Genomic DNA, 15,043 nt, shown 5'->3' with positions numbered 1-15,043 from the left:
CCATGTCCTGCTGGCCATGCACCCACTCCTTTAGCAACACATTTTTAACATTCCAGGAGACCAAAAAGGAAAAGTGTAAAATATTCCCATTTAGTCAAGTACTGACTTGCAGGCACTCAAAGAATTTTACAGAAGCACGCAGTATCATAATAAGTTCAGGAGGACAGGGGTCACACTATTAGGGAATGCTTACTTTCTCCTTTGTATCACAATCTGATTTTATTGCACTCTAAAAACATATGGGAGAGCTGATTCCCCATTTATAGAAGGTATACTTTATATATAACTATAGGAGTTTGGGTGTTGCACAGGACATTTGCCATCTAGCTGACCTGGACAAATGGATGACTGTAACATAGTCATTATTAGACATTACTAGAAATGCTACTGGTGGGAAGCCGTGGACTGATTTAGGGACTAATAAGTGCAGGATCTTTCAGACACTTATGGGCATCTTACTGATGCTCCTGTTTAGCCAAGGGTTTCATGTCGACAAACTGTGGCTACAAGTTGCAATAAGATTGTGAGACTGACACGACTGTGCCAGCTTGTCTTACATAACAACAGGTGCAGACTTACTTGTGACCCTTGCATAAAATCAGTCCCGACTATGTTGGACTCTTTGCAGTAGCTCTTTAAGAGGTTTTACGTGGGGAAAATATTGATGACCTATCTGTAGGACAAGTCATCTATATCTGACTGTTGGGTTTCCAACACCTGACACCACCAACGATCAGCTGTTTGAAGAGGCCGTGGCGCTCTGGTGGATGCCGTGATCTCTTAGTAGCATACCAGACACAGTGCTGTTCATTGTATGAAGGCTATGCTTGGTATTGCAATTTGAATGGGACTGACCTGCGCCTTGGCAATGTGACTGATGGATGTGTGTCATGAAACAGCGGATCAGCCTCTTCAAAAAGGTGATTGTTGGGGGTACTGGGAGTAGGACCCCCACAATCTGATATTGATGGCTTACCCTCAGGACATGCCATCACTATTAAACTTCTGAAAAATCCCTGGTGACTTCAATATGTTACTAAGTGCCAGTGCTACCACCGATGAGAACCAAGGAACCATAAACCATATGCACCTGTGCGAAAAGAATATGTCAACCTGCCAAAGCACCTTAAATGGGTTGTCTGGGTTCAAATCTGAACCCGGTCATACCCATATTTTCACCCAGGCAGCCCCCCTGATGTTAGCATCGGAGCATGTCATGTTCCAAGTGTGTTCGGTGATGTCACCGGCTCTGACGGGTCGGCTTTAGCGTTGCCCTAGCCGTTTTACTATTTTTCAAATCTGCCCGCATTGCTGAGAAAAACTATGTTTTAATATATGCAAATGAGCCTCTAGGAGCAATGGGGACATTACCATTACACCTAGAGGCTCTGCTCTCTCTGCAACTGCTGCGCCCTCTGCACTTTGATTGAAAGGACCAGTCCCAGTGAAAACATCATCATACCTGGTCCTGTTAATCAAAATGCAGAGGGAGCAGCAGTTGCAGAGAGAGCAGAGCCTCTAGGTGTAACGGTAACACCCCTGTTGCTCCTAGAGTCTCATTTGCTTATATTAAAACATGATTTTTCTCAGCAATGTGAGCACATATGAACATGGGACCAACATAGATGTCTTCAGCTGCCAAGTTCACATGTAAATGGTCAGCCAGTGTCATAGGTACAAATCTGCTGACAGATGCCCTTTAATAAAATACACACTCAAACAGGATCCAAATGACTATTCACACTTCCACAGCCAACTAGAGTTTCATGTAACGTCAGGACTCTAAAGGGCCCTTTACACTGTCTGAGAATCTTAAAAGTAATCGCTAATTGTCAGCAATTATCTGGCGGTGTAACTGTACCGCTGATTACCCGATGAACGAAAAAAGCGCTTGTTCATTGGGTAATCCGATCGTTTGTGCGTACACAAAAATCGTTGTTTGCCGGCAGCAGATTGTGCTGTGTAAACACAATCATCTGTCGGCAAACAATGATTCAGAATGGGGACAAGAGATGGCGTTAGCGAGCGCTCCGCCTCATACTCTGGAGGAGCGGATCTCATGCAGCGGTCTCCTCCACCAGCGATACTCTGCTGTCGTCCCATGTAAAGGGACCTTAAGTGGAAATGCATATTACCTCTAGCTTTATTTCACCAACATTAGGTGAGTAGTAAAGCAGTACCTGTAAAGGTGACATGGCTGGGACCTTTTTGCTTCATAGAAATATTGAAGTCGCAGTGCTGTTAAATCTGTGATTTCAAAATACTTAGCAGGAAACACTTGGGTATTTTGAAGCCCTAGCCTAATAAAGCAATAATTTCCCAGGTACATTTTAAGCAAAGTATCTATGTACCTATAATTCACTGTACTCATTCCACAACTCCAAGACAGGGGTACATAATAATATGCTTACCTTGCAATATTTCTTTTTCCTACATATCTGAAATGAAATAGGCAAGCCCTAAAAAGAAACAAAAATCACATAAATAATGGAAAGTTTAATGTCTCATACATTAAAACATTAAAGCGGTTGTCCAGCCATTAATATTGACGGCCTACTGTCAGGTCTGACACCCGGCACCCCGACCAATCAGGTGTTTGAAGAGCAGGTGGTGCTCCATGTGAGCGCAGCTTCCTCTTCATTATGCTGCACTCCGTTTCGGAAGTGCAGTGTAATACAATTACTCGCTGCATTCAGGTGAATGGAGCAAGTGCTTGTAACTACACTACGCCACCGCCCCACAGGAGATGAAACGTAGAGCAATAGTGAGGAAGCTAATCAGATATTGATGACCTATCCTGATGATAGGTCATCAATATTAGCAGCTAGACAACCCCTTTAAAGGAAACCTGTCACCAGGATTTTGCGCATAGAGCTGGGGACATGGGCTGCTAGATGGCCGCTAGCACATCTGCAGTACCCAGTCCCCATAGCTCTCTGCGCTTTTATTGTGTTAAAAAACTGTTTTGAGTGATATGCAAATGACCTGATATGAGTCCTGTATCCGGAGATGAGTCAAGCGGAAAGGAGCCCAGCACCGCCCCGTGTCCTCCGAATCTCCTCCTTGCTGGCTGACGTCACAGAGCTGGAGCGCCGAAATCTCGCGATGCGCGAGCTAGCGCATGCGCAGTGTCGGCATCATGTTCATTCCCTGTACTGGCATCAGCACAGGGAACGAACTATGCATGCGCTAGCTCGCGCATCGCGAGATTTCGGCGCTCCAGCTCTGTGAAGTCAGCCAGCAAGGAGGAGATTCGGAGGACGCGGGGCGGTGCTGGGCTCCTTTCCGCTTGACTCATCTCCGGCTACAGGACTCATATCAGGTCATTTACATATCAATCAAAACTGTTTTTTAACACAATAAAAGCACACAGAGCTATGGGGACTGGGTATTGCGGATGTGCTAGCGGCCATCTAGCAGCCCATGTCCCCAGCTCTATGCGCAAAATCCCGGTGACAGGTTCCCTTTAAGTACTGCATTTAAAAAAAATACCTAAAGACAGCACATGGAAACATTAAAAAAGTCCTTAGGCCTCGTTCACTTTCCGTGTCAATTTGACGACCGTACAAAATCTGTACGGGTTTTATGTGTGGAGATGTCAGTGAAGTATCCATGTTTGGACTGTGTCCATTTTTTACCCTCCGAGTGTCATCCGTATACCATGGGCAAATTAATTTCCAGAGCATCTCCTACCGGAGGTCAGTGAAAAACGGACCAAACACGGATGCCATCCATGTTGTTTCAGTGATTTTTCATGGACCCATAGACTTCAATAGACATGTTTGCTCTGCATCACGGACCAAAGTAAGGCATGTCTCTGTGACACACCGTCAGTGAAAAACGAATGACGTGTGAACAAACATATTAAAATCAATGGGCACGTGTTCTGTCTGTGGAAAATGCGATAGCACACGGCCATGAAAAATGGAAATGTGAATGAGGCTTAAGGGTCCTTTCACACGTCCGCAAAATGGGTCTGCATCCGTTCCGAAATTTTGCGGAACAGGTGTGGGCCCTGTCATTTTAAATGGGGCCGGAATGTGGTGTCTGCATCTGCAACTTCCGGATCCGCACTTCCGTTCCGCAAAAAAATAGAACATGTCCTATTCTTGTCCGCAATTGCGGACAAGAAAAGGCATTTTCTATGAGAGTGCCGGCGATGTGCGGTCTGCAAAATGCGGAACGCACAGTGCCGGTGTCCGTCTTTTGCGGATCCACCAAACACATACGGACGTGTGAATGGACCTTAAGGTTGAGATTACTGCTGCTGTCCAAAAGAACACAACAAAGCAGATTTACTAAACCTGTCTAATATTTAGACAGTGTAAACTTAGGCATCCAAGGATATGCTAAATTTATTAAAATAGGTCACACTTTATATTACCGCATTTCCATCATCTATTGGTTGGCCGATTTTGGCACAATTTTGACGCACAATTTGACAGTGCATTTTGGTTATGCCCCATTTTCCATGCTAAATCAAACCTCCTCACAAGTGAGGCACAAAAAAAAGTGTTTAAAAAACATAATAAATGTGCTGCAAGGAATATATTGTATATATAGTATTCTGCGGCAAATTGAGCCAGAATTCTGGTACATTTAGTAAATCTCCCTCAATGAGTTTGAATGTTTTGATGATGTTTTTGAAGCCAAATCTAGGGGTGGATTTGAAAAAGGAAAAGTGAAATATTCCCTATTTATTTAATGTACTTCCTCTCCCTTTGGCCTCTTGCACACGAACGTTGTGTGCCCGTGGCCGTATTGCGGCCCGCATACGGCGGGTCAGCAATACACGGGCACCGGCCCGTGTCCACTCCGCATCACGGATACGGACCCATTCACTTGAATGGGTCCGCAATCACGGAGATGCGGAACTGAAGCACGGATCGGAACCCCGCGGAAGCACTGGACGTTGCCTGTGCATTAGGGACCGAATGGATGCACAACATTTGTGTGCAAGAGGCCTTTGTGATCTACTCCTGACATTGGCTTCAAAACCACAAAGAAAAAAAATGCAGGTGTGAAAGCACTCAAATAGTGGTTTCATGTTTTACGGACCACTTATCTAACGGCAGTATAGCACAATGGGACCAAAGCAAACCAGTACGGTAGTAAATTTCACTGTCCAACTCACTCTAGAAGCGTAAGGAAGTTCAGCAGTTCTGGTGGGGACATTTTATTCCAGTAGCTAATCAGAGAATCTGAGAACAACACAAACATTTACATTAGGATACACAAAAGTCAAGTGTGAGAAACGGTGCTGATATTATTACATCCTCCCCCCTTAAGTAAATCAACTTCAGCTGTTTAGTAATAATAACAATAGGGACTTAAAGGGACACTTCAGTCATTTTTTATCACATACTAACCAATATGTGCATATTCTGCCATTTGTTTTATAAAATCTGGGTGGATGATTTTCTAGATATAATTTTTTGAAGTCATGTATTCTACTTCCTGTCCTAGCTCTTTAACTTTTGTGGATCAAAAACACAGAACAGGAGCAGTTTGTTCCCTTATACCTTATCTCTGTGTAGCCTCCACTCCTGGTTTTGGCTCACAATCGCTGATGGAAATAACTGATGTGTGAACAAGGCCTTAGTGAGTTAAAAATACTCCTTTCAGATGGGTGTCCCTTTAAGGGAGCTCATGAGATACACATCTAGTTACTTTTTATGTTTAGGACTCTGAGAGCAAATATTGGAGATTTCATGGTAAGTAAACTAATAGCATCCCTCTCTCCTAAAAGTCTACATAAAAAACACTGCAAAAGGACATCTTGTGTGGCACTGTCATCTTCTGAGTAGGAATGATGTAGTCCAAGATTGATGAGGTTGAAATATACCAGTAGTCTTCTATGTACAACCTCACATAGACAACGCGTTTTCGCTTATAATCTCCTTTATCAAGTCAGTGAGAGGACACGTAAAATTTTTTAGGTTTTCTTTTCTTTAATATTGGTATATTATATTTCTCCATGTTGACTATTTTATTTTAGGGAGGTCATAAAAGAGGAGGAAGATGATAATGTGTGTAAATGGCAAACTCAACATCTGTAAGGTTGGTCTGATTGGTGAAAAAATCTTTGTGCTTAGAAATCAGTGCAATAAGTAGACAGGAGATAAACTGGCCCACACTGTCATCCTGTAGTATTTTCTACATTTTTGGCTGGTTGTGAAGCTTAACATTTTTAGTTGTAGACAGCACTGCAGTTGGTAAATTTGGGCCATGTAAGCTCTCCCCCCGGGAATGCCCAAACCTGACCATAATTACCCACCCATGGGCAGGGCTACCACAAGCCTCACGTAGTTTTGGCACAGAACCTATTGGGCCCATTTTAGATGCTGGATTATCAAAGCTTCAATTTGCACGTGTAATGTATGTAAATACGATGGATTAAACATAAACTAAACACCTACCTTCTGAAATAACTTTGACTACGTACAGATAGCAAATGAGCAGGCTCTTAATTTCATAGGAATCCAATCTGGTATAAGGAGACACACTTTTAACGGAGCTTCTACGCATCTGGAGAGGAAAAATAATAAACTAGATTTGAGTACAAAATATTTAGTCACTGACTTAATGAGGTTGTTAGGACCCAAAACCAACTTTAGTTATGGTCCTAAAAGTGTGTAAAAAGGAATAAAAGCCACTCACCTGTTCACTGCCAAGGCCTCCATCCCTGCTGCTTCTGGTGGATCGGAAATCTCGTCCATGGTCATGTCCACCACCGCAACCATTCTCTGGCCTCAGTGGTTTCTAAGCGTCACGTGACCACCGAGCTTCTGGCTGCAGCCGTGAACATGATCACAGACGGGACATAGTCCACTACACTATTACATACTGCAAAACAAGGTAGTTCAATGTATATTGACCTGGTATATGACAAAAATGGCGGTTCAGAAATACAATCAGCAGATACAATGGAAGCTTTTGAAGTGCAAACACCAAAAGTAGGCCTAAAAAAGTCGGTTGATAGAGAAGATGTCTGCATCCTGAGGGGAAAAGGGGCAGATTTATCAAATAAGTTATCCAAGTTTTATGGTGTTAAAAAGTTTCAAATTATGGCTCTCGCCATATTAACGGAGTCGTTTGCAACTTTTCAAAAGTGGCAATATAACAGCGTGGAATGTATTTACCATAAATTACCAAATCTACACCAGAACATAGCTGGCGTAGATTTGAATTTCTGGCACATGGACTGCTGGACAATGTAAAAAAAAATTATTTAAAGGCCTGCCTAAATTTGGTGCATGGACAGGCTTTACACTAAGACTGGCATACATAATGCCAATCTAAGGCTAGTATCACAATAGCGGTAAATTTACCACTAGTGTGAAACTAGCCTTAGTATATTTGCCCCACAATGAAAAATGAACAGGACCGCTTGAATTTAAGAGAAATCCTCTGCTTGCAGAGGTGCTTGTCCGGCCGAATCCTGGCACTAATGCCGGAAACAGGATGGATTCCCACCAAGTCCCATTACAGTCAATGAGGCCTGGCGGTGCTCTGCTCCTCTCTGGTTATGCCATATACGATGTCTTCCGACAGACTGTTCCTCTGCCGAAACAGCCTGTTCGAAGAATGTACCGCTAGTGTGAAACTAGCCTTAGTATACTTGCCATACAACGCAAGCAAGATTTCTATTTTATTATTTACACTCAAGTTTTGTTTTTTCTAGCATGAAAATTATGGGGCACATTTATTAAGACTAGTGTTTTAGACGCTGATCTTAACAAAGCCCCATAGCTGGTGGAGGATCTGCCGAAGTTATGAAGAGGCGCCGGCCTCTCCATAACTTTGGCGCATCCAGCGCCAGTTCTAAATGTAAGATAGCTTCTGAGCTGTCCTACATTTAGACCATTTTCTACTCCTAAAACAGACGTAGCAAATGATGAATGAGACGGGCCCTCCGGCCCGTCCCCTTCCCCGCCACGATTTTAGACCTAGCGTGAGCGGGACGAAGTCACAGATAGCGGTGCAACTAACTGTTGTGCCACCATCTCCGCCTGAAATACACCTTTAGGCATATTTCAGAATAGTAAATTACCCCCTATGTGCTCAGGGAAACTTGCCAGACTACCAAGTAGTGGACCATAGGAATTTTATGATATTGTCATCTTAGACAGAAAGTATCACCGATGTAAAACGTACATTTTCACCGTTCATGTTGTGGTCCGTTGTTATGTCTGTGCTGATTGAGCCACGCGAGTCCTCTCTTTTCATGATGCAACCATTTGGGAAAGATGAGCTGTAACCTTAAAACCAGTATAAAGAAAGTATTAAATTCCATTTTTCTAAAACTAAGGAATCCAGTAAATCATTTCCATCAGTCAGAATGAAGGTGAATCAGAAAGAAGAGAACTTAAAGGGGTTGTCCAAGTTATACTAAACCAGGCATGTCCAAACTGCGGCCCTCCAGCTGTTGCTAAACTACAACTCCCAGCATGCCCTAATAGCTGTAAGCTATCCAGGCATGCTGGGACTTGTAGTTTAGCAGCAGCTGGAGGGCCGCAGTTTGGACATGCCTGTACTAAACGTTTCCCATACCAGAAATAATATATATAATATATACAGATTCCTTGCTTGTTTCTCCCATTGTCATCCTCAGCGCAATAACTCGGATCCTTCTGCACTTTTATCTATTCAATAAAGACAGATTTCATTTACTGAAACCAAATGGGCTTGGTCATTGATTCTATCATCTTTCTGCCGGCCCTTGCATCTGTCCTCCGGCGTTGCAACCATCTGTCTAACATCAAGGACACCCCATGTAACACCAGAGGGGAGCCTAAAAAAGGGCCAGGGTTTACCCTGAGGTAAGAAAGGGGATGCGCTGCATTCACTGCACGGCTCCAGGAAGCATTGGAATGAGGACAGCCACCGTGAACCACCACCACTCCTATCAGTGCCACAACTACCACTACCCTCTCATGGAGCCAGTTATATTAGAACGGGCTGCAACTGGGAGGGTAAAGAAAGTACTGCTAAAAAGGTGGTGGGGAGTAACACACTGAGGGCGATGAGATAAAGTACCGTATGGAGGGAAGGAAAAACCTGCAATATTAAGATAAAAGGGGAAACAATGTGCTAGGATGTGCTAAACCGGTACAAATTTCTGTGCTGATTAATTTCTTAACATACCACTTTAATAGGAGTCTGTCACCAGGGAAATCACAGCCAGACACAATGGGTTGTAGGGCTGGCTCAGCTCAATGTAATGATGGTTTTAGCTCAGAGAAAACTACTTTTAATCAATATGCAAATTAGCAGTTAGGTGCACCGAGGGCAGGTCCAAGGCACTCTGGGAACCCTTCTTCCACCTGTTTCCTCTCTCAGTCCTTCTTTTCCCTAATTGTTGACAGTGCCAGGGGAAATGGCTATGACTATGTCCCCCAGTGGCGGCTGCAGGATTTAACCTCCAGCTAATTATGACAGCGCCAGTTTCACTTTCTCTTCCCTGCCTTAACTTTTTTTTTTTTGTTCTTCCACAGACATAGCCATATCAAGATTTGGTTAGAGTGTAACGAGTTGTATTTTTTAAAGATGCCATTTAAAGGGATTTTCTGGGATTTACATATTAATGGACTATCCTCGGGATAGGTTTTCAATTTGAGACTGGTGGGGGTCCGACATCTAGGACCCCCACTGATCAGCTGTAAGAAGAGGTCATGGTGTTCTGTGACTGCTAAGGTCTCTTCTTAGGCCATGTGATGTTCATTGGTCTCATAGCCTAGGCACAACTTAGTCCCATTCAAGTGAATAGGGCTGAGATGCAATACCAAGCACAGCCCTTATCCAATGGATGGCGCCGTGCTTGGTAAGCTGTGAGGATGCCGCGGCTTCCTCCAACAGCTGATCGGCAGGGGTGCCGGGAGTCAGACCCGCGCTAATCATATATTGATGACCTATGCCTTGCATCCCCATAGATCAGCTGTTTTGGGAAGTTGTGGTGCTCGCTGGACATCTGGTGAGTGCGGCGGCCTCCTGGGTGCTTACCCAGCCACATAGTGGCTGTGCTGCAACAAGGCCATGTGACCGATGTATGGTGATGTCAAATGGCCGAGAAAGAGGCCCCGACACTAATGGAGCATCTGGACTCTTCTAACAGCTGATTGGTGGGGGTCCCAGGTGTCGGATCCCTGCCGACTTGATATTGCTGACCTGTCCTGAGGATAGGTCATCAACATTTATTCCCGGATAACCCCATAAAAAAATGCAATTCCGACATTTAAGGTTTAGGTTTAACTTTTACAGCATTCACCGTGTGGTAAAAATAACAATACAGGTCTTTATTCTGATGGTCAGTACTATTACACAAAATGCCAAATTGATATAGTTTTTGTTATATTTACCTTTAAAAACCTTTCAAAAACACTTTGTGGTGTCATATTTTGACACCCATAACTTTTTTTTATTTTCTATCGATGGAGCTGTGCAGGGAGCTTGTTTTTTGCAGGGTGAGGTGCAGTTTTTATTGCTTCCATTTGGGGGTGCATACAATTTTTCAAAAAAGGTGAGGTGACCAAAGACCAACAATTCGGGTACTGTTTCCTGGAGGCCTCCACCATGTAATATTTTGGACATCTCTGGGCACAATTATATCAATATGTTTATTTTTTAGTCTTTCTAGTGTGTCATGAGGGCAAAATCTAATATTACTCCAATTAATAGATGTGCTACATTTCAAGTAAATACAAAAAAAGTTTCACCACTTCCCTAAAGAGCCAGAGAAATGAAAAGATCATCGCTAACGAGCTTTCATAGTAACGCGCGGTAGCGATTATCTGGCAGTGTAAATGTACCGTGGATTGGATCATTAGTCCTTGTTTCCCGGTGGCAGATTGTGCTGTGTAAACACGATTTGCTGCCGGAAAACAACGAGACAGTATGGGGAACAGTAATGGCATTAGCGATCGCTCCTCCCCATTCTTTGGGGGAGCTAGTGGAGATAGGTGAATGTAAATGCACTGGTCTCCTCTGCTAGCGATCAGCAGATTGTCCAGAAGGATCACTTCCTTCCCGACAATCTGCTTGTGCATCGTACCGTGTAAAGGGACCTTTACAGTTTGCATTCAAATATTTTAAGTACTTGACTGCAGCCTCTACAAAGTCGTACGAGCTGAGATTTTGATTTCTGCCTAAAACAAAACAATGTTGTGCAGCCAATTTACAGCTTGTTGAAGATCCCAAAGCCTTTGTTCTTTATTACTAACGATGAAGTGGTAGTTGAATATTTACAGCTGGTATTGCCGGGTGATACTTTGGTTTCAAACAAACTGCAAAAGAGGTAAACTGTATTGTAAAAGGTATAAGGCTAGGTCTAGATGACGACATTTGTCGCGCGAGACAATTTTCATAATAATAGTCTATGGCAGGCATGCCCAACCTGTGGCCCTCCAGCTGTTGCAAAACTACAACTCCCATCATTCCCGGAGAGCCTACAGCTATCAGCCTACAGCAGGGCATGGTGGGAGTTGTAGTTTTACAACAGCTGGAGGGCCGCAGGTTGAGCATCCCTGGTCTATGGTGTTGCACTGCGAGATGCTGCGACGCGACAGTCGCAGAAAAATCCATCTCGAATGGATTTTTTGCGACTGTCGCGTCGCAGCATGTCGCAGTGCAACACCATAGACTATCATTATAAAAATTGTCGCGCGACATTGGTGCGACAAAAGTCGTTGTGTAGACCTAGCCTAAACGTTCCTCTTCACTGCCACTTTTGGATAACAGAAGAGCATGGCTTATTTTAGGATCGCCCGTAATGTATCACTAGATGATGATATACAATTCAAATAAAGTTTTTATTATACTTTTTTAAATGATTGACTTTTTTTTTTCTCGTTAACGTATAAAGAAAGGCAGGGCTCACACCACTCGCAATAGATAATCAATGGGTGCACTATATGTTTGAAAACCCAAAAACCCAAACCGTAATCGATCCAATAAAAATACTAATATGTATATAGGCACACCACCTTCTGGAAGAATAGGTCAGCACGCCTTATATATGAAGCAACTGTACAAATTTATATGCATGCAATAAAACATATAGGAAAAATTAAATTTTTTTAAAGTAAAAAATTTTTAATGCCGTCCAGTGATGGTAGATTCGCATAACATTTCAATTATTCATCCTTAACATCCCCAATATGTCAATTTCGTAGAGGGTATAAAGGACCAATAATTAATCAATACTGTCTTCACAAGTCCACAATTCATATAACGACTAATATCACTCAAAATTTACAATTAGGGTACATCACTAAAAATACATGATCAAAAGATTAATACATATCACTCGGAATCCATGATCAAAGTGCAAAGAATAATTATTCATAAATTGCGCTCGCAATAACAAAGTGCCTCAGCGATGAGTATTATTCATATGAATACCTGTGAATACTTACCAGCATATGAATAATACTCATCGCTGAGCACTTTGTTATTGCGAGCGCAACTTGTGAGATACCCCCCAGAAGTTATATCTACGAACATTTATTAACCCAATGTGCTATTGATAAAGACTTATCATCACATTCAGTATTGAGAGTGCCACGGGGAAATACCTAACATCACCAGTGACATTTACAAGCATTTATTAGTATGAACGCTTTTGGCTGACTATTATCAATACAACGGGTCATCAACCCCATCTAGTACAAGCAGTGGAATACCCACGTGAGGGATATAAAAGCATTGATAATAGGACTATATGATTGGAGACAATTTTATGAATTATTATTCTTTGCACTTTGATCATGGATTCCGAGTGATATGTATTAATCTTTTGATCATGTATTTTTAGTGATGTACCCTAATTGTGAATTTTAAGCGATATTAGTCGTTATATGAATTGTGGACTTGTGAAGACAGTATCGATTAATTATTGGTCCTTTATACCCTCTACGAAATTGACATATTGGGGATGTTAAGGATGAATAATTGAAATGTTATGTGAATCTACCATCACTGGAAGCCATTTTTATTTTTCCTATATGTTTTATTGCATGCAAATAAATTTGTACAGTTGCTTCATATATAAGGCGTGCTGACATATTCTTCCAGAAGGTGGTGTGCCTATATACATATTTGTATTTTTGACTTTTTTTTAACTTATATTTAGTTGCTAGACACAAAAAATATTTTTAAATATACACATTTTCACATTTGCCGCCACTAGAGCAGACATAATAGGCTGACATTTCATGATTCTGTAACTTAATTGTCAGCTTTTCTGTACAGACTGGGAGAGATCAAGCAAAGTCATCCAATGATGAAGGCTCTATCCCTCAATTACATGTTAATTTACTGTTTCATCATGCAAAAAGAAACACATATTTTATTGGAGTCTTTTATAAAATGCTTCTGTGTCTAGATATTGCAGTACATACTTAATATGGTGCCCCCCTGGTGTTCCTGCACCTGGTTTTGGCTTTGATCTACTCTTAAGGGTCTGGCCACATGGTCAGGTTTCCTAATGCAGTTTTGGAAGCCAAAATCAGGAGTGGATCATAAAATGAAAGAAAGTATAAAGGACAGATATAACTTTGTCTCTTTTCTAGAATTCACTACTGGTTTTGGCTTCCAAAACTGCATCAAGAATCCAGAATGTGTGCTCGTACCCTACGTCTACACTGCATTTACAGAACAGCAACCGTTGTATTCTGCCCTGTAGGTTATTGCTGATTCAGTCACTCTTGTAAGGGAACATTTCTAACAACATTGAGACTTACACTTCCTAATATAATCTAAAAAAGTGTGTTTTCACTAAAAACTGACCTGTGTCTTTGTCCATAATCAAGCTTAATCTGTTGGAAGGAGAGGAAAAGCTGCACATAAATGTGTCCCTGGATGCCTGCAAAATATATTTTAGCATAAATAAGTGACAAACACCAACATTAGCTGCATTTGGGCTACACAGTGACATGTAGCACAACAGCAAATTCTCAATCAGATTGTGCTAGTAGGAACTTGTTGTTACATGACTATTTTAAATAATAAACACCTATAACATCCTAGATGAAGACGACTATATTAAAACAAGCAAAATTCCTAAATGACCATGCATAGTGTATTGGCCAATGTGAACTTGCTTCAGCGTTCCTATTAATGTTAGTAGATAGGGACGAGCGAACCCGGGTTTGGCCGAACTTCAGGTCAAGGTTCGGGTTTGGGACCCGAACACTGAACCTGAACCCGGACCTCATTAAAGTCAATGGGCACCCGAACTTCACTTTATTATTTTCCATTATAACACGTGGTGAGCGCGGTGACGTCATTGCAGGTCCTTTTGCAGGTCCTGAAGAAAGAAGAGAATACCGGCTGCGCGATCAAGTGGACGAGGTGAGTTTTTTAAATTATTTTAACCCCTTAATGGACATTTTATTTAGCATTCTGTCTTAACAATGCTATTATTTTCCATTATAACCATGTTATAACGGAAAATAATAAAATCACCCGAACTCACAAAGTTCGGTACGAACCTGAACTTTGCAGTTCGGGTTTGCTCAACCCTATCAATAGATTTAAAGGGATTGGACCATCTTGTATATTGGGGGATATGCCCCTAGTGCCTGATAGGTGCAGGTCCCACCTCTTGGACCTGCACCTATCTTTAGAACGGAGCCCGCAAAGTGAAGGAGGGCACAACGCTCTCCATTCATTTCTATGGGACTGCCAAAAATAGCAGCGCACTGGCTTGGCTATTTCCGTCAGTCCCATAGAAGTGAATGGAGAGGTGGTCGTGCTTGCACAGCGCATCTCCCATTGATTTAAATGGGACTTCTGAAAATAGCCAAGCCTGCTGCTGGAGCTATTTTTAGCAGTTCAATAAAAATGAATGGAGGGTGGCTATGCATCTGTGCAGGCTCCAGTCTAGAAACAGGTGTGGGTCCCAGAGGTGGGACCTGCACCTATCAGACATTGGGGGCATATCCTAGAGCAGGGGTCAGCAACCTTTGACACTCCAGCTGTTGTGAAACTACAATTCCCAGCATGCTCTATTCATTTCTACGGGAGCTATGAGCAGAGCAGAGCA

General features: G+C 42.4%; 1 protein-coding gene across 2 annotated transcripts in view; it reads right to left on the bottom strand.

Annotated features, from left to right (window-relative positions):
- The window catches only part of DOCK11 (dedicator of cytokinesis 11), a 266,917-nt gene that overhangs the window by 107,576 nt on the left and 144,298 nt on the right, over positions 1-15,043 (bottom strand). For both annotated transcript variants that reach the window (XM_044269084.1, XM_044269085.1), the window contains 5 exons: positions 13,786-13,861; positions 8,158-8,261; positions 6,420-6,528; positions 5,135-5,201; positions 2,412-2,459 (listed from right to left, as the gene is read on the bottom strand). In XM_044269084.1, coding sequence (XP_044125019.1) covers positions 2,412-2,459; positions 5,135-5,201; positions 6,420-6,528; positions 8,158-8,261; positions 13,786-13,861 — 404 coding nt within the window. The remainder of the gene's footprint in view (positions 1-2,411; positions 2,460-5,134; positions 5,202-6,419; positions 6,529-8,157; positions 8,262-13,785; positions 13,862-15,043) is intronic.

Source organism: Bufo gargarizans, chromosome 9 (assembly GCF_014858855.1).
Source record: "Bufo gargarizans isolate SCDJY-AF-19 chromosome 9, ASM1485885v1, whole genome shotgun sequence".
Classification (NCBI taxonomy): Eukaryota; Metazoa; Chordata; class Amphibia; order Anura; family Bufonidae; genus Bufo; species Bufo gargarizans.
Note: the sequence above shows the minus strand (reverse complement) of the source record. Positions and strands in the feature narration are given on the sequence as shown.